Raw genomic sequence first — 20,511 nt, 5'->3', positions numbered from 1 at the left:
TTTGCAGTGGTGGAGAAGCGGTGGCGGGTCGCGTGGGAGGCGGAGGGGGCGGGGAAGGGCGCGGAGATGCCGCTGCCGGCGGACTACGAGGTCGCCGCCGCGTTTGCCAACCGCCGGAGAAGGTTTGGCCGTTGTTTCTTGGTTCTTGTACTAGCTTTCTCCGGAGAATTGGCGTGGTCGAGTAAAAATTACAGTAGATACTTATGTTGCTCGTCCTGGAAGTGAATTGTGATTTAGATGCAGGATCTTTACTTAGCAATGCCTGTTTCTTCTGAACAAAGGATAAATATATCCGAGATAGGTATTCATATTAGTTCGGAAGTTCATCCACCGATGAGACTATAACTGGATCAACATATGTTGTGGTATGTTCATAGCTTATGAAATACGTAGTTGCGATAAACACTTAAATTTGACATTTTGCAGGGAAGGCACGGCCCGTGGTTCTGGTATCCGCACAAGCTTATCATCTGTGGGGTCAGATTCCTGGGTCGATGATCCAATCACTCGCCACATTATATCGCTTCAAATTGACAAAGAGGAAGGGGGTGGGTTTATGCTGTGTCCTGTAGTTCTTCAGAAACGTGGAAGTTATTATGTCCTTGTGCTGCCTCTGGTGGATCCTCAGTCATTTAGAGCGTCCGAGAGCCTATTGAAAAGACCTGATTGCGGGAGTTCAGCCAAAGAGAATGGCAATCTTTCTTCCATTTTGCTCAATCTTCCGTGCATAACAGGGTAATGTAAGTTTGTTTACCTTATTTATGTGTGTTCTTTGTTGTTTCATTCTTTACATTACCAACCCCATTTTCAACTCATATATTTTACGAAAATATTTGTGAGTTTTATACTGATATCAACCAATTAACGATCATGTTCAATAGTTGGACTCTCATACTTCATGTTCCATGATAGGGCCTTTATGGTTGCGAATGTTATTGGGGACATAATTACTGGTGATGTTGCTGAACCAGAGGTGATCGTTAGTTCGGGCCCCTCTGTTGGTGGACTGTTAGATTCATTGACTGGAAGCATAGGTATTACAGCCCGGTCAAAACCTAGCGCTGCACCTGTTGCAGCCCCAGTTGCATCAGTTTCCTCGCCTGTTGGTGCTGCTCAATCAGACTCTTTAAAAGGTGGTATAAGACCTTTTGACAAGGAATTACTACGAAGCTTCATCATCGGTGCTATGCCTTTTGGTGAGTAATCGAGTATCATGTCTAATATAACACTTTGTGTTGTTCTATCATCTAGCTTCATGGATCTGTTTATTGATTAGCCAAGGAAGCTAACAGTATCTTTTTGCAGGCACACCTCAGGATCTTAATTATGGCAATGTTTCTTCGATTAGAACAACTGGGTATTCAGCTGATCCTCTTCCGACAGACCAGAAGCAACCTGCCTGGAAGCCTTACCTATACAAAGGGAGGCAACGGACTCTCTTTTCTAGCCTGGAGATTATAAACGCTGCACTATATGACCGTGATGATGTGCCAGATTTCCTTTCCGTTTCGGGACAACTAACCTGTAGGGCTGAACTGGAAGGGTTACCTGATGTTTCTTTGCCACTGACTGGGTTAAAAACTGCCCGTGTGGAGGTATCATCATTCCACCACTGTGTTCAAGCTTCAGAGCCTACTGGTGATAAGCAATCTCTGCTATTTCAACCACCACTAGGAAATTTCGTTTTGATGCACTATCAAGCTCCATGCAACATCGATCCACCTGTTAAAGGGTTCTACCAGTTGTCTATGGTATCTGAGAATGAAGGTGCTTTTCTATTTAAGCTGAGATTGATGGAGGGTTACAAGTCCCCGTTTCTTATGGAATTTTGCATGGTCACAATGCCATTTCCTCGAAGAAGAGTTGCATCATATGATGGAAATCCATCAGTTGGGACGGTTTCAATGACAGAACATTTAATTGAGTGGAGAATTGTTTCAAGTGGCCGGGGCCTCAGTGGTAGGAGCATTGAAGCTACCTTCTCTGGTACTGTTAGATTTCATCCTAGAACAACGCAGCGAGTAAATTCATCATTTCGGTCGGCCACAACCACTGCATTTGCTGAAGATAGTGATTGTGAGCAAGATAGCACTAAGAATGGTGCCAACTTGGATGACTACCTCATGGAAAAAATGAACAAAGACCTTCAAGCAGTTGACTTGGAAGAGCCATTGTCTTGGCAGGCTTATAATTATGCTAAGGTTTGCCTCTACCGAAACATAATGTTGTTGGAATTTGTTAAGACCTTCAAGCAGTGTTTGTCTCATGATGTTATTTTGAATATGAGATCATTGGGAAGAATCATATTTGGTCACTGTATTTCTGACATGCCTGACCTCTTCTTCATATTACTTTCTCAGCATATAGTAGCTCTCAGTTGTTCTGTTCTGTTGGTTGATATAGGATCATGCAGCTGTTCATTTTGCATGACATTCTGTTATTCATTCAATATTTGTACCTGGGTTCAGAGAGTATAATCTGGAACAACCACTGTATCATATTTGTTCTTCCTTCTGCACACCCGTGAAGTCTTCTGATATCCATACAGCAGCACACATGCACTTTACTTCTCATTTGAACTTGTTTTTTCAATATTATAATGGATTATGAAATATTCCCCAGGTGTCTTTTAAGATAGTTGGTGGCACCCTGTCTGGTCTTATAATCGACCCAAGATCTGTAAGTTACCCACAAACTTTCTTGATCACCATCTTCACCCACTCAGTCAAGTAGCTTAGTGTTGTTATCCTATGTTGATGCCCTCATGCCAGCTCAAATTTTTTAGCCATTGTTCTTCAGAAATTTTAACTCGATATCCACACATATTTTGTCCGTGTTCTTATGTTGTAGTGCTTGATAGGTGGTACATATTACAGTTTCCTTACTACCATGCTGAAGAGATTGCTCAAGAATCGCACCCTTACATGTCCTGACCTCCATTATGAAATAGTTATTTTCTCCTTGTTGTAGCATTTCTTCCCATGCTTTATTCAAATATAATTGAGTCACAATTAAACACCACATTTCCTGTACGATATTCTGCAGGTAACCATTTATCCTTCTGTCAAAGCCCCAGTAGAATATTCAATGCAGGTGACTTATCTCCTCCCCTCCGACTTTGGCTCTTTAAATAGTCAATGCACTGAAAAACCTGTTTTTTCTCAACATTTCAATAATTGCTCAAAGAGAATTGTACATTTTTTTCTTCACGAATATGCAAAGCTTGCGTATCTTTCATTGCTAGGAGTTAGAATGAGTGCAGATAGGGGTACATCACATAGCTTGAACACAAGGATGCGTGAACATGGCACCCGGAGCAGACGGACAGGGGATGCTCGGGCCGAACAGAGGAAACTACACAGCTAAACCCACTAAGCCCCTAACAAGAGAGGCATACCGAATCGGCAAGCCGTCCAACATCACCAAAGCCAACATCTGGGACACCGTGAGCGACAAGATAGCGCCTCCAAGAAGGAAAACGCCACCACGCCGCCGCCGCCATCCGGTCCGGAGAAGGGGCGGAGATGAAGGCCATGTTAGCGCCTCCAAGAAGGAAAACGACACCCGCGAGCGTCGCCCCTGCCAGCAGCACTGGCAAGCCGAGCAGAGATTTCTCCCTAGCCTGATACCGAGCAATCTCATAGCCGCCGGATCCCGAATCTGAGATGAGGAAGCCATTGTTGGCCGGAGCCACCATGTCTGTCGGGGGGTTGGCGCCGGAAGGTAGCACCTGGCGCCATCGGACACACGACATATGATTTGGCACCAGGCGAGGCGTGGAGGTGTACAGGGTCGGGGGTGCGGTGAGGCAGAGAGAACTGACCCAGGGGAAGCGACGGCGACAAGCTAGGACTGGAGAGAGCGCAGCTCTGAGTTGCCAGGGCCGTAGCCATCAGGACGTCGACGAGCCGAGAGAGCTAGAAGGGACGCAGCTACTGGATCCCCTACAGAGGACACTGGCAAGCTACGCACACCGGAGAACGCAGGTCCAGATGCCTCGGGGGCCGGAGTAGCGCTAGCAATGTCACACGTACACCACGTCACCAGGCCGACGCGTTGTCAAAGGTAGCCGATGCCAGGGAATTGACCACCGTAGCCTCAACAACCGCCACGTTGGAGCTGCCATCGCAACGCGAGGGAGGTGGGCGTCGCCGGAGACGAGGGCCGTCTTCACGAGGCAGGCCCTCGACCGGCCGCAGCTTCCGCGTCCACAACCGGCCAGCAGCAAGGCTGGGCTGTGTCCACGGGGAGGGAGGGTGGGCTGCAGAGGTGAACTTCCAGGCCGTGACGCCGGCTGGATCGGCAAGGGGTGGGACAGCCGGAAGGGGGCACCGTGCTCATGAGATTGGATCTCGGGGAGGAGGGGGGCTACCCGCCGCCACCATCCCAGGGACCGGCAGCGACGACGCGGGGGTTGAGCAGAGGGAGGGTTCCCGGCGGCTAGGGTTACCCTCGTGTCGCCAGCGGGGGTGGGAGGCGAGAACCTCAGAATTGTACAAACTACAGGAAGAATCGTACAGTGCATGCATGGGTTTGTTTATGCAAAAATATTACCTTGCTTTGTTAGTGCTGAACTAAGTACAAGTATTTTGATCTGATGCGAAGCACCCTCCTAACTTCTGTTGCACACACTATTAATAAAGTCATGTTCCCTGTTCGCAAGTCGCCTGAAACAATTCAGCACGTGGAAGTGCAAGCCCTGAGCCCATGATGGGGACAACCGATCGGCCGTGGCAGTGGCTTGGTGGAGGAGGTGGTTTGGACAGGCTGCGGCGGTGAGGCACACGCGTCAGCATGTGTGGGTGGGGGTGGGGGAGGTCAGCCTGTGCAGGACTCTGGCTTCCCAGAAGAATGACTAGTTGATGCGTACTTGCCTTTTCCCTCTTCATCCTGCTTATCACCACTTCCTCCCTGGGACTGTGGGACATTATCTTTTCATCTGTAAACTCACACCTTGAGCATGAATATAATTTATGCTAGACTAACATCACAAAAGATTTGTTCCACAAATAGACATTTGATCTGTTTATCGAAACAGATAAATTGCACTTCAATTGCTGTGTTATTTCTAATCGGTTATGAGACCCCTGTGCGGAAAGGCGAAATATCACCATCAATACAAGATACTCTTTGATAACATTGCTCTCCTTTGGCAGGCCTCTTCTGGAGACTACATACTATGGAATACCTTAGGAAAATGTCCTTCCGCAGCTTTGCCAAAAGAATTATAATTGCCACTGTTCATCGCCAGGCACGGCCCTCAACGGGTTTTTGGTCCCACCAGAGCTGTGCTGGAAGTTCTCTTTTAGTTCTTATATAATTGAGGAAAATAGTGTTTCAAGTGGGAAACAGATCTGTACATCATTTTTGTCAGACAAGTTTGTATGCTGAGCTTAGATTTCATGGCTCTATGCGATCCCGAATCCTTGGTCTTCTCTTCTTAGCAATAATTTTTCTACACCCCCTGGATTCTTTCCATTGTATCCAAATTTGATGCTCGTTGTAATGTTATTTCTATAATCACCGCTCAAATGTGCGTTGCGAAGCTGGAGACGTGCCAAACATGACACCTGGATTTTTTTCTTTCTCCCGTCAAAATATGTTACCACTGGAAAGTTTTTCTTCCATCTTACTGGTAGTATGTATAATGGGGTGCAGCATCTTTTTTTTAGGTTCAGTGAATCGAGACACTAATCTGTTGGTCATATCATGCATGATGCCATTGGGATGGGGCGGCCGAATATTCGGGATTGTCTTGACAAGCTAGTCTAACAAAAAAGTAACATGGTCCTAATCACGAATATTGAGTCGAGATGATCAACTTTCAACAAAAAGAAAAAACCTTTTAGGTCAATTATCCCCCTTTTCAGTTTATAATCTCTTTTAAGAAGGGTGACATGGGTGTCTTTCTAAAAGCAATTTCCTATGTCATTGTGTACCACAAATTGGAGGTGCGGAAAGTGGTATAGCTCACCACCGTTCTTTCTTTGTGAAAAAGGTAAACTTTTCTGTTTCCAGTTTCTGTACCCTACAATGCAAGATTTCCTCTATGGTTCCCAATGATATTAAGGAAGAAAACCTAATGGAACTGCATTGCGATATAATTTTGCAAGACAAAATAGTGTGGTACTACTACTAAATAACATGGCAATCTAACTAAATTTACTTGTTATTTAGCGTTTATTTTATTTTTTAGTCTGCATGGTACTGTACTAGAATGGTTTGGATTCGCTTTGGTCCATTACCACAGAATCCATCATCAGTTTTCCTGCTGGAGGACTTTCTTTAAGAAAATGTTTGAGGCTGCTGCCCAAGCAGAGAAAGTGACCGGCACACTTTAAGAGACCAAACCTGACCCTGCCGCCTTCGCCGCCCCCTCCATTTTCCTAGAAATCGCAAACCCCACCACACCGATAACCTAAGCTTCAAATTCAGAATATACCACCTCAAACTACGCAGAAATTCTGCACGCGCCCGAACGCCCAACACCCACCACTGCCGGCGATGAGCACCACCGAGGGAAAGGCGGACGCCGCTGCGGTGGAGGAGATGGCGCGGTCGGCGACCGCATGGTGCGCGATGCACGGACTCGTCGTCGGGGACCGCGCGGACCCGGTAAGGTTCTCGCCTCCTCGGTTCAAACTTCCATGGAAATCAACCTCTTCTTGGATCGGCCGGCCAAGCTCAGGACCGCAATCTTTGAATGAGCAATCTTTGAGTGAGCTTTGATGCGATGAGCAGAGCTCGGAATATCCATCGTCCATGACCAAACATTCATTGTTGCTGCTTGTCCTCTTGCAGAGATCAGGAACAGTTCCTGGGGTTGGGTTGGTCCACGCTCCAATCTCCCTGCTCCCGTCGCGTCTCCCGGAGTCTTTCTGGAGTCAGGCGTGCGAGCTGGCCCCGCTTTTCAACGAGCTCGTGGATCGTGTTAGCTTGGATGGGGATTTCTTGCAGGATTCCTTGTCCAAGTGAGTTCCGTTGCCATGTTAACCTCTTCACATTTTCATTCACAGCCTCTGCCTGCAAGTTGACCAGGATAAAAGAAGCGTACCAGTTCACAAAATCATGTCAATTATTCTTGTAGATATGCCTTAAAACTATTTTAGAGGCTGTATATTGACGAATCAGGTTGTTGATAATTTGATAAGGATTTTAATGGAGCTCTTGGGCTGATAGCCTGATACAGTCATGCTTGTACTTTCAGAACAAGGCAGGTTGATGATTTCACTTCTAGGCTCTTAGATATTCACAGGAAGATGATGGATGCAAACAAGGAGGAGGTTATTCACCTCACCTCTACTATTCAGTCAACTTCTATACCTGAACATTAATAGATCCATCTAGTCTCTTGGTCTTATTTTGGTTGATGTCCTTACTGTATGGTACTGACAAATGCTACTTTTTTCACTAGAATATCCGACTGGGGCTGCACCGATCAGATTATATGCTGGATTCAGAAACCAATTCTCTTCTCCAAATAGAGCTCAACACTATTTCAGTATCTTTTCCTGGGCTTTGTTCAATAGTGACTGAGCTTCACAGGTAAAGTAGAACATATCTTTGGTATTACATTGCTATGCTTGTGTGTATTTACACTGTACCTTTACTTGAGAAATCTGGCTAGGTAATTGTACACATGGTTTTTATGTCCAAAAAATTATTTGTACACTTCTAAACGTTTCTGCATTGCAATTGTGATGTTAAATAGTACGTCTTCTATGTTTACTTAGAGATAAGTAAGAATTCCTTCCCGCGTTCCAAATTATTTGAAGTTCTAGCTTTGTCCTAAGCCAAACTTCTCTACATTTGACTAAGTCTTACTAATGGATACTATGAAGTTTTCTACTTTGTACCTATCAGGGTATTTCTAATCAGGTTTATTATTAGGTCATCAGTATGTGTAGTAAATCAACTGATCACTAATTGCTATGCAGGACCTTGATCAATCAGTATGGAAATTTATTATGTCTAGATGCCAAAAGGGTTCCTGGAAATGATGCAAGCCGTCAATTTGCTAAAGCATTGGCCAAAGCATGGGATGAGTTTAATGTTGACAGGTTTGGTACGCTCTAGCTGAATCATGCATATTATAGCTAACCAATTGAGTATTAACTGACACACTTTTTCATGAAATGTTCAGTGCTGTAGTTATGATGATTGTGCAGCCCGAAGAAAGAAATATGTATGACCAATACTGGCTTGTCAAATATTTGAGGGAATCATATCCTTTTGTGATCTGCTTTGGCACTTCTCTTAATGATGAAAATTATATATGATTTTCTATAACTCAAGTTCTTGCTTAGCAAAAATGCCATGACTCAGTTGCTTAAAGTTTGCTTTGTTAAGATGTTCTTCCTGCCAATGCAGTTGCCATCTTGATACGGGGCAAACCGTAGGAATGGCCCGATCTTCACTATTTGGAGGTGGATCTGGGTGACAACTGTGGAAAACTTTTGAGGAAACACTCACATAGACAAGATTCACCACCAAAGTACTCACATAGACAAGATTCACCACCAAAGTACTCAAATCTCATGCCAAAACGAGACGCACATCAAGATCCAAGCAGCAACAAAAGGAAAAGATAACTAGGGTAGTTCTTCCAAATCTTTAGGAGAGATGGGTCTTGAGAGATAGTTATTCCCCAATCCAAAGGATATGGATGTCTTGATAATCCAAGAGGATTCTTCTCCCGAAAGAGCTCTTGATCTCCAAGGGAGAGGGTAGATTGAGCAAAGCTCTCTCAAGATTTAGTCTATACTTTGCTAACCCTAGATCTGAGAGAAGTACGGGTATTTATAGCCTAGGCACGAAGGGGTATGGGGAGGGGAGATACACGGACCTTACCCAAAATCTGCACAGACAGAACTACTTGACAGTTAGGTCAGAGTGGACGGGACAGTCTGGTGGTGCAATTCTTCAGAGGCTTCAGCACCGACCGGACAGTCTGGTCGATTTGGAGGGTCGAGGGCGAGGTGCGAGCGCCAACTAGACACTGTCTGGTTGGTTGGACAGGACAGTCTGCTCGACCTCTGGTCGCTCCAGAGGGTTGAGGCCGAGGCGCCAGCGCTCTCCCGACTGTTCGGTAGTGCAGATTTTGCACTGGTTTTCTTCCTTCTCTTCGTCTTTGAGTCTCCGCTCCTCGCTTGGGACTTGGCCTTCCTTCCTTGCTTCTCCAGGTTTCATGCCTTCATATCTAAGCATACATAGCATTCCGGATTAAGCTAGAAGCCATGTCTCATCCAAATACATAGGGACCTCAAGTAGGAGTGAAGTCACCTCAGTTTGATGGCACACGGGTGAGCTCTTGTCATCGGTCCACTTGGAGTTTGTGGGGTTGATGATGGGTTCACAGTGATGTCCATGGGATGCTCCGCATGCCATCTTTGGTCCACCTTCCTAGTCTATAGCTCAATCTTGTCATATGACAACTGTTTAGTACTTCTGGTTATTTGCTTGTCTCCAGGATCTTCTTCCCAGTCCAGATGCTAAAATGTTACATCAAGTCTCAACGTCAAATTTGTGTTCCCTTGACAATTTGTTACACATGGCATAACAACTATTAGGAAGACCTTGTCAGAGGTGGAGGCTGAAGGCCAGGTTCTCCTTGATGGAACTCTTGTTGTGTATGTATTCTGTGATTGGCTTATTGTTTGCGGCTTGACACTTGGCAGTTTAGCGATTGCTGCAGTCTTGCAGAATGTTCATTAAAGTATTTTTGGAAAATGCAGAAATGGCAGGAAGGTCGCTGTGGTGTATTTTAGAGCTGGCTATACACCAAACGATTATCCTTCAGAAGCAGTACGTGTATACATTGTTTCCACCCTTCAACACAGCATTTTTTGTGACAGTTCCTCTGATTGAAAACCAAATTACCATAGAAGTGTTTTCTTTGAGATAATATGGCATCATTTTAAATTTTAAAATATTTGAACACTGTTAAGCTTCATGCACTAGCCAACGCAACCAAAAGTCCGAACTGATGGAAAGGGCTAGGCAATCCACATATACACTTCAACACCCCCTCTCACGTGTGACGTGGGAAGTCAACACGTGAATAGACTCAGAGGTATGGCTCAAGAGGCCTATACGTGGACACAGAGGATAAATTGCGAAAGCCAGGACTTGAACACAAGACCTTAGGCTCTGATATACCATATTAACCTTCATGCACTAGCCATCACAACCAAAAGTCCGAACTAATAGAAAGGGCTAGCAATCCACATATACACTTCAACAAATACTTCTACATTCCCTTGTATATATTGATTTCACTAGTCGTTAATAGGGTCAACACTGAAGCAAAATTTGTGTATGTCTTGTGGATGTATAGCAATTGTTTTTGTTGTTAATCCCCATGGCATGTTTCTTGTATATATTCTAGGAATGGAGTGCAAGGCTTTTGATGGAACAATCATCTGCTGTGAAGTGTCCTTCAATATCATATCATTTAGTGGGGACCAAGAAGATTCAACAAGAACTAGCAAAACCTAACGTGCTTGAAAGGTGATTCAATTTTTGAGTACCAATGACTTGAATATTCCAATGATGTGAACTGCATATAGCACTATGGGTCTACCTAAGTTCATGACTGAACATAGGGTAGTAAGACCCGTTGTGGTATTGTCGCTGTACTTCTGCCATTAGTGATCAGATCAATTATCAGTCTTTGGTAGACATTAAAAGCCTATCTGAGCATAATTTGTTCCCTCCACAGGTTTCTTGAAAATAAGGAGGAAATTGCCAAGCTCCGTCAATGCTTTGCAGGGCTATGGAGCTTGGATGATAAAGAGGTTGTCAAATCTGCGATTGAAAACCCTGACTTGTTTGTCTTGAAGCCTCAACGTGAAGGCGGAGGTTTGTTTTATGCAGTAACATATGGATATTATTTTGCTCATTAGTTGTTTTCTTAGTAGTTTTTCTCATTATTTGTTGATATGCTATTCGTGCACAGGGAACAACATATACGGTCTTGATGTGCGAGAGGCTCTGATCAGACTCAAGAAGGAAGGAGGAGATGCTCTCTCAGCCTACATACTGATGCAAAGAATCTTTCCCAAAGCATCTCTCGCTAGTCTGGTCCGTGGTGGTTTTTGCCATGAGGCCCTCACAGTATCTGAGCTTGGGATATATGGAGCCTACCTGCGGTATAATAAGTGCTTGAAACACAGAAGTCCAAACACTAGCGCTCCTCATAAGATGGTGCTTCTTCTGACAAACAGGTCATGACTTGATATCTGATTTCAGGAACAAAGATAAGGTGATCATCAATGATAAGTGTGGTTACTTGATGCGAACAAAAGTTTCTTCTTCGGATGAAGGCGGTGTTGCTGCGGGATTTGCTGTTTTGGACAGCTTATACCTGACCGACAAGGTGATACACGGTGGTTCACATTAGTTTGTGCACATACATTTCATAACAATAAAATTATATTTTGTTTGAAATGCATTGGCTGTAGGTAATTGGTCCTGTGACCTGTCTGATATTGTTGGGGAAATCTGGAAAAAAATAGATAAAGAAAAACATTCCAGCCTCTCCATGGATTGGTGCAAACAGCCAGGAAAATCTAAATGACATTGATAATTTCGGAAGCGACTTATCAAACTCAAAGCTTCATAAATATCCTATCTATAATGTGTAGGCTTCTTTGGCACCAAACCAGTATGTTACATAGTTATTTGAAACATGTTCTTCGTATGTACTGCTGTAGGCAGTGTTACAGATTTTTGGAAAAGGTGGCAGTGTTAAAGATGCATCCCATCAGTGCTTAAACATTAAATACATGATTTTCTTCCTTGGTCGCGGATGTGCACTGAGTTCTTTCAGTTTGGCTTAGAAATGTTATTTAAAAAAAAGTTTGGCTTTTTTTTCCTACATGGGTAGTCGTTGATGGAAGGTTTGCTTCTTGCAGTGACATAACCTCAGGAATACCAGCTACAAATCCGAACCAGCATTGACCTACCATGGATTTAGCATTCTGTTGCATCGGTCGCAACAAATGAGATGAACAAAGTTGCTGCACAATTTGCAGACGTCAGCCATTAGCATACAGCACACTGGGTGAAGAATAAATGTCATGTATAGATGACATGTTTATGTATGGAAAAATAATCCCCGTGAAAAAAACGGATTACAAATTCTTGTTTCGTGGATCACTACACCCTTGACTCGGGGCCAGGCAGTTGTGTTATGCACTGTTAATGTGAATTTTCAGCGTTGCCATTTCTGTTGGTCAATCATATATGAAGAAGTTAAAAATTCTGTGAGATGCAACTTTTTTGAGTGTAAAAAATACCATATGGGCATGATCATCATGGAAGATCCTCCGCTCTGCTGTCCTGCTCTTTCCAGATGGATCATATGCTTTGGATGCTATCATGCACCAGTCAAGATGTTGTCGAAATCAAGCAGTCCAGCAGATCAATAGGCCAAATAAAGAAGGCATGCATTTCAAACTTTCTGTTATTTCCGTCTGTCATGCATCTCTCTTGGCCTCGCTAGCTAGCATTTCCTTTGTTTTCCTGATCTGTGGCTCAGTGCCAGTGGAGTCACATCTATTGTTCCATGCCATAACTAATGGCGTAAAGTTGCATACTGTCAGCACCACGATCTCTAGGGTAGATTAGTGCCATGAAATATATAGATGTTGAATTCAAGAAGAAAATTGGTTATCATAGACTAATGACGTGTTTGGTTGTCTTCTCTAATATTGCCTGCATTGCGTCTTAACTCAGCCCGGCTGAGCAAAAACAGGCGAAAAACCAACATCTGCATGTTGTTTGGTCGCCGGCATTGTATCAGTGGCCATTTTAGGGCTGGCTGTTTGGTTGCACACATTTATGCTTCAGGGGTCAGTAGATGCACACCATGGCTGTTTGGCTGAGTGCATGTTTGTGTTGTGCCAACCCCTTTCAAATGTGGTGGCCTTACCACCACATTTGTAGCACAACATCAGGCACACAACAACAAAGAAGACATCACAACACAAAATAGACAGGAAAGAACAGTAGATTAACAGTCAAACTACATTAACTATGACCATAAGTTAAAACAACAGGGGTTTGAGATGCCCTTGCTTCAAACCAGGGTGCTGATCCTGACCAAAATATTAACAGGTTCAGCACAAGTTCAAATGATCACCACAAACTAACATCAAGTTCAAACGATCACCACAAACTGACTACATCGCAAGAGTAATGTCACCGGCGCAACTATTTTTGGTGCAGCGAACCCTGCACATGATTGAGTTGTTGTGGTTGTAGATCTGAACCTTCAAGCCAAGTCCAGAGATGCGCAGGACGAGGAGGTTGCCGGGGATGATCCTGTGGCGGCGGCAGAAGTACTGTTAGCCCTTACCAAGGACCATGTGCCTCTGGAAGTTTTGGACCTGAACCCAGAACTCGCACCACTTGTTGGCCGACAGCCCGATGATGTGCGATGGCTTCGTCACCAGCCATTGCTCCAGCATGTCCGTGAACTTGCGAGGGATGACGAGCATGGCGAGATCCTCCATGTCCTTGATCTGCATGTAGAAACGCAGCGGCTCTCGTCCCCCCTCCTCGTGGCCGGTCCTCGGTGCTCGTCCCTGTGACCATGGCTGGCTCATGGCAGTGACCCTGCCAAGCAGGTTCACTGTCTTGAGCCATCGGTTCGTCGGGATCAGGTCCTCGAAGCCCTCGGCGCCAGCCATGACCTGCGCTCCTCCTCCGGCTACGTCCCACTCCGTCTTCATGATCTTTCAAGGTAAGATGACTTGTGTTAGTAACAGGGCATTGACAACTGCCTCTAAGGGCTGCCAGTTGCAAATGATCAGTGAGATGATCATTGGCAACTGGCACTGAATAGTGGTAGTTGAGTGGCACTTGCACTTGGGCGACTGCCGCTGATCAGTACCAGTTGCTAAACATGCAATGCTCTGTTTTAGATCATAACACTAGATCAGTGGCAATTGCCAAATCAGTGCTATGATCTAAACATAGCAATGCAAGTTTGGCAAGTTCCTAAACATGCAATGGTCCTACAATGCATATGAGCATGCAATGGATCAATGGCAGTTGCCAAATCTGTGCTATGGTCTTAACATAGCACTTCAAGTTGTGGTAGTTGCCAATCATTAGCAGGACACCCACATTTGGCAGCATGTTGGTTGGTACTAGTACCTAAACGAGCAAACACAATGGTCCGACAATGCATATGAGCATGCACATTTGTCCAACCTACACTAATCACCATGCACACACTGAAATCATGCACAAAACCCTAACTACGAACAACACAACAACTTGTGCAGCATGAACATCAAGCAATTGGCATGAACATTAAGCAACTTGTGCAACATGAACAACAAGCAACTTGTGTAGCATGAACATCAACCAATCTAGCATGAATATCATCCAATGTGACTACCTATCTTGCAAGCACAAATCTACAACTACACACCTAGTTTGCATCAAGGCAGTGCACTAATCTAGCAATCTAACAGCAATGAGGCAGTGCATATACAGTAACAGTCAAGAAGCAGACAATTGAATTCGAGTTGATTCGATTGGAATCGGATCGAATCAAATCTGAGCGAATCCAATCCATGCTTAACAATGCAAACCCTAATCCACATCTACCAGCAAAGGGGGAAATTGTACTTACCAGAGCGGGTGCTGATGGAGCGTATGCCGAACAAGGAGAAAACCCCAGCGGGAAGGAGGCGTTGGCCGAAGAGGATGAGCTGACAATGCCGAGGGCCATCGGCGCTGCTGATGGCTCTATATTTTACGCATTTTTAGAGCTCATATGTTGCATGTTCTCTTCATATATTATGTCCCATTGAACCAAATATATGTCCATTATGCATGATTACCGGTTTTTATACTTATCATTGTGAGCATTGCACATTTGTGTATTTATTTGGTTTTTGTTACTTCTCGTTCTTTTCTTATGTCTATAGGTGTATTGGAGCAACCTAGGACCAAGCACGATGAAAGGAGAAAGGATGGGTCCATGAAAGTGCAACTAATCCCTAGGTGGTTTTGGTAATTATTAACAACATATAGCTCATTGAACTAATATTCCTTCAAGATAATCATTTCAGAAAGTTCAATGATTGGCATGGCATGGACTAGAGATGTGGACCCCTCAAAATGCTAAGGACACATATTGGCACAAGCTCAAGACTCTACATTTTCATTTTAGTGATCCAAGATCACATTGAGTCCATAGGAAAAGTCAATACTATTAAAAGGGGATGAGGTGTTGCTTAATGGCTTGCTTGCTCAAAATGCATAGTGATATGCTCCAAAAGCCCTCAACCACTTTCTCATTTCCACATATGTCCCAAACCAAAAGTCAAACTCGGCCCCGCCGATTTGATCTATCCGGCACCACCGAGTTCATTTGACATAGCCATAGCCAGAAACCCTAATCAGTTCGGTCTCACCGATAGGGATCTCGGTCTCACCGAGATGGGATTGCAAACTCTCTGTTTCCCTTTGTAACGTTTCGGTCTAATCGAACTGAGCGATCGGTCCCACCGAGTTCGCAATGCAAACTCTCTGTTTCCTTTTCGTAACATTTCGGTCTCACCAAAATGAGCGATTGGTCCCACCGAGTTTGCCTGACCAACTCTCTGGTTGCCTATTACTGAAATCGGTCTCACCGAGTTCATGTGACCAGTCTCACTGAGATTAAGTTATGCCCTAACCCTAACAAAATTGGTCTCACCGAGTTGATCGTGTCGGTCCCACCAAAATGCCTCACGTTCACATTTTGAACTAAATCGGTCTAACCGATTTTGGTAAATGGTGTGTAACGGTTAGATTTTGTGTGAAGGCTATATATACCCCTCCACCCATTCTCCATTCGAGAAGAGAGCTATCAGAACGTGCCTACACTTCCACTACTCATTTTTCTGAGAGAGAACCACCTACTCATGTGTTGAGACCAAGACATTCCAATCCAACCACAAGAATCTTGATCTCTGGCCTTCCCCAAGTTGCTTTCCACTCAAATCATCTTTCCACCATAGCCAAATCTGTGTGAGAGAGTTGAGTGTTAGGGAGACTATCATTTGAAGCACAAGAGCAAGGAGTTCATCATCAACACACCATCTATTACCTTTTGGAGGGTGGTGTCTCCTAGATTGGTTAGGTGTCACTTGGGAGCCTCTATCAAGATTGTGGATTTGAACCAAGGAGTTTGTAAGGGAAAGGAGACCGCCTACTTCGTGAAGATCTACCCAAGTGAGGCAAGTCCTTCGTGGGCGATGGCCATGGTGGGATAGACAATGTTGCTTCTTCGTGGACCCTTCATGGGTGGATCCCTCCATGGACTCGTACAACCGTTACCCTTCGTGGGTTGGAGTCTCCATCAACATGGATGTACGATAGCACCACCTATCAGAACCACGCCAAAATCTCTGTGTCTACATTGCGTTTTCTCCCCTCAAACTCCCCCCCTTTACCTTCATATGATGATTTATATTCTGTTGCTATACTCTTAGAATTGCATGTGTAGGTTGATTGCTTGACTTGTGATAAGTTGCTAAAATCTGCCAAGACTTAAAATTGGGAAAAGGCTAGATTTTTATTTGGTCAAGTAGTCTAATCACCCCCTCTAGACATACTTTCGATCCTATAAGTGGCATCAGAGCTTTGGTCTCCATTTGCCTTGATTTCCATAGCTTTAGTGATCATAGCCTTGGTTTCACAACCTAGGAGAGTATGGCATCTAGCGAGGGAAGTTACCACCGTAGAGATCCTTACTTTGATGGTACTAATTTTGCTAGTTGGAAGCATAAGATGAAAATGCATATTCTTGGACATAACCCCGCTGTTTGGGCTATTGTGTGTATTGGCTTGCAAGGTGAATTCTTCGATGGGAGAGAACCAAATCGTGAAGCTACCGTGGAAGAATTGAAGATGCTGCAATACAATGCTCAAGCTTGCGATATCCTCTTCAACGGATTGTGCCCCGAAGAATTCAACAAAATCAGCCGTCTTGAGAATGCAAAGGAAATTTGGGATACTTTGTTTGATATGCATGAAGGTACCGACTCCGTCAAGGAATCCAAATTGGATGTGCTTCAAAGTCAACTTGACAAGTTCAAAATGAAGGATGGTGAAGGTGTCGCTGAAATGTACTCTAGGCTTGCTCTCATCACAAATGAGATTGCCGGCTTAGGAAGTGAAGAGATGACCAACAAATTCATCATCAAGAAGATCCTAAGAACCTTGGATGTAAAATATGACACTGTGTGCACATTAATCCAAATGATGCCCAATTACAAAGATCTCAAGCCAACATAAGTCATTGGTAGAATTGTTGCTCATGAGATGTCACTCAAGGATAAAGAAGAGCTTCACAACAAGTCTAGTGGTGCATACAAAGCCTCATGTGATGCTCCTACATCATCAAGTGAGAAACAAGTCTTCAATAAGGAATTGAGCCTAATGGTGAAGAACTTCAACAAGTTCTACAAGAGTAGAAGCAAAGAAAGAAGTTCCAAGTCAAGGTCCTACAATTACAAAAGATCTTCTAGTCATGAGCGTAATTGCTATAATTTTGGAAGACCCAGACACTACTCCAATGAGTGTACGGCTCCCTACAAAAGAAGAGAAGACTCGCCTAAAAGGAGAAGTAGAAGAGAAGAATCACCTCCAAGAGAGAGGAGTAGAGATGATCGTTATGAACGAAGAACCTCTTGCAGAAGCAAGGATTTGGAAAGGAAGGACAAGTCATCAAGGAGCTATACAAAGCGAAGACATCAAGCTCATGTTGGTGAATGGGTATCCGGCTCCGACTCCGACCACCACTCCGAGAGAAGTTATCACTCCAACTCCGAATATACTCAAGATGAAGGTGTTGCCGGTCTAGCACTTGTGTCAACCAACTCCTATGACATATTTGACTCGCCAAATGAAGGAGTTGGAAGATGCTTCATGGTAAAGGCCCAAAGGTATCACACACCGAGTATGTTGATTTCAATAGTGATGAAGATGATTTGCTAGGTGATGATGATTTACTTGTTGACAACTCTAGTGATGAAAACTATGATGAACTTGCTATTAATCATGCTAATCAAGATAAAAAGAATGACGATGATAAGAAGGTGATTGAGCGTCTAACTAAAGAACTAAACACTCTTAAGTTAGCTCATGAAACTACCTTAGAAGATCATCGAGAACTTTTAAAGACTCATGAGAAGCTACGCTTTGAAAAGCTCAACCTAGAGCAAGATCATGGGTTTTTAAAGGACATCAATGATGATCTTCACAAGAAAAGTTCTTCTTACATTGCCAAGCGTTTACTCTTGTCTACTTACATGCCACAAGTAAAATCAAGCAACAAGAGTAAGAAAGATTCCTCTTCTAGTAGTAACAATAATCATGCTAAATCCAATGTTGTTGCTTCTAGTAGTTCTCTTGATTCCACTAATGATTCTCTTAGCCAAGTTACACTTGAGCAAGAAAATAGCTTATTGAAGGGAATTATAGAGAAAGGTGTTTACAAGAGCCTTGCCGGAAGTAAGCAATTTGAGGAAATTGTACGCAAGCAAGGAAGGCACCGGAAGAATCAAGGCATTGGTTTTGAACGAAAGTTCAATGCCAATGGAGTTGAGTAGGAAGAAGATCAATACCTCAAGACGAAGTTTGTTCCTCAACAAGAGAAGTATGATCCTACTTCTTTCAAGGGAACACAAGCTCAAGATGATCTTCCACCACAAGACCACAAGCAAAAAGGGAAGGACAAGCTTCAATAGGAGATTGATGCATTTGAAGAAGCTCCCAAGGGCTTGGTCAAGTGGGTTCCCAAGACTACATCAAGTTCTACTTCATCAAGTACGACTACAACTCCAAGGATTCCCATCAAGTTGATGTGGATCCCGAAGAAGAAGAACTAGAGAGTTCTTGAGGGTGACTCCGCCAACATAGTTCACTCATATCATTTTGGCGAGAACAAGTGCAAACAACTTCCACATATAGCACTAGTTCAAGGAGTCACAAACCCTCTTGTTAGTAAGACAAGGGACAAGGTAACCTAATGCTTTCATGGACGTCATGTTATGCGAATTTTACTCTATGTCCATGGATATCCTTGTTTGTTCCTTGTGGGACTAACCCGTGTAGGTATTGAAAGTGCAACTCACTCCAATGGATTGCTCCAAATGATCTACATCAACAATGAGCATCCACATCTTCAACATCTACATGAAGTCATCATCGACAAAACCCAAGGTTAGTTCATCCCTCTTAGGGGGGATATCACATCTAGGGGGGGGGGCTTTACTCTAAGAATTAATCTAGAGCAACTCTAATGGTGTGAACACAACAATGTTTTATGTAAAAGTGGTAATCCCACTTGTGCTTAAACAATGAGTATGACCTACGATCAAATGTTCTCATTTGACTCCTCAGTCAATATACTCATATATAGATGACCTAGTCATCGCCAATTGCTTCATAGATGCTAGAGTGTTTGTGCATGCTTTGCCACATATTTCATTTGCCATTTTATTGTGTGAGCATGTTGATTGCATATTTTTCTCATTCAAGGACATCCATTTGTTGCTTTGATTGTTTGGTCTTTTTCTTTCGCCAAATGGATGGACAAGAATGCCTAAGTACTCCCTCTAGATATCTATGATTTTCGCGTCTCAAACTTTATTCATGCTATATCACAAAGTTTGATAAAGTTAGATTCGAACCCTCTGGGTGAGGAGCACTCGGAGTCACCGATTCGTCATAGACTTAAACTTCCAAAACCTATCTGTGTATTTCGGTTTGATCGATTCATTCCTTTCGGTCATACCGAGTTCATTGAGTTGATCTAGGTTTTCAATCTCGGTGCAACCGATTTGAACAGTCCGGTCACACCGAGTTGCAGTAACCGCTTGCGATTCTGCATCTCGGTGCCACCGAGTCGTTCCACTCGATCACACCGACAGGGTCAGGATATATATACTCACGGGTCAAATTTTGGAAATTCCTCTGAAACCTTTCGCTCGCGCGTGTCCTCCTCTGCCGACTCAGGTCTCCGGATCATCTCCTCATCGTCAGCGACCTATCGCCGCTGGTCTCCACCATTGTCAACGGGAATCTTCACCGCCGTTGCCGCCGTAGCGAGTTCACCGTCGTGTTAGGGTATGAACTCGACCCCTGTGTGCAATCTTTACCTCCGATTCCTGCACTTAGGCCAATGCCATGATTCTTACCATGTATGAGATCACTCTATCCAGCTAAAACTCCCTTTAGATTAGTTTTGATTTGAAAATTTAGGGTTAGGTTTTTGCCGAACTCATCTTGGACCGATCGAGTTGTAGAAATCGGTCTCACCGATTTGTCTTAGGCCATTGCACTTGTGATTTTCGGTCTGACCGAAACTTGCAAATCGGTGTGACCAAGTTTGATTTCTCAGTGAAACCCTAGCAATCTCGGAGCCGAACTGTGTCTCGGTCTGACCAATTCCACTAGTTCAGGCTCCAATATTGCTTCGGTGTCATCGAGTTTAACAAATCG

General features: G+C 44.0%; 2 protein-coding genes across 5 annotated transcripts in view; both read left to right on the top strand.

Moving 5' to 3' along the window:
• Positions 1-5,545, top strand: part of LOC123102665 (AP-5 complex subunit mu) — a 6,199-nt gene extending 654 nt beyond the window's left edge. The window contains exons 2-8 of one of the 3 annotated variants that reach the window (XM_044524087.1): positions 1-122; positions 427-735; positions 913-1,196; positions 1,306-2,201; positions 2,623-2,679; positions 3,046-3,093; positions 5,157-5,545. The exon at positions 1-122 is cut by the window's left edge and continues 3 nt beyond it. In XM_044524087.1, the coding sequence (XP_044380022.1) occupies positions 1-122; positions 427-735; positions 913-1,196; positions 1,306-2,201; positions 2,623-2,679; positions 3,046-3,093; positions 5,157-5,231 (1,791 nt within the window). In that variant the 3' untranslated portion in view covers positions 5,232-5,545. The other 2 variants (XM_044524086.1, XM_044524088.1) reach the window with 2 other exon arrangements.
• An 808-nt stretch (positions 5,546-6,353) lies between these two features.
• LOC123102666 (glutathione synthetase, chloroplastic) lies at positions 6,354-12,270 on the top strand. Of its 2 annotated transcripts, none has more exons than XM_044524089.1 (13): positions 6,354-6,615; positions 6,802-6,971; positions 7,208-7,283; positions 7,415-7,545; positions 7,938-8,060; positions 8,144-8,224; positions 9,549-9,629; positions 9,735-9,804; positions 10,388-10,509; positions 10,721-10,860; positions 10,958-11,150; positions 11,251-11,377; positions 11,463-11,801. In XM_044524089.1, the coding sequence occupies exons 1-13, from the start codon at positions 6,505-6,507 to the stop codon at positions 11,514-11,516; spliced, it is 1,479 nt and encodes a 492-aa protein (XP_044380024.1). In that variant the 5' UTR covers positions 6,354-6,504; the 3' UTR covers positions 11,517-11,801. The 2 variants fall into 2 exon arrangements, with proteins under 2 accessions (XP_044380024.1, XP_044380025.1); XM_044524090.1 differs by lacking the exon at positions 11,463-11,801 and adding an exon at positions 11,916-12,270 and having other exon boundaries at positions 6,357-6,615.
• The last annotated feature ends 8,241 nt before the right edge of the window (positions 12,271-20,511 follow it).

This window comes from Triticum aestivum, chromosome 5A (genome assembly GCF_018294505.1).
Source record: "Triticum aestivum cultivar Chinese Spring chromosome 5A, IWGSC CS RefSeq v2.1, whole genome shotgun sequence".
Taxonomy (NCBI): Eukaryota; Viridiplantae; Streptophyta; class Magnoliopsida; order Poales; family Poaceae; genus Triticum; species Triticum aestivum.
This window is presented reverse-complemented; position numbering and strand designations above follow the sequence as displayed.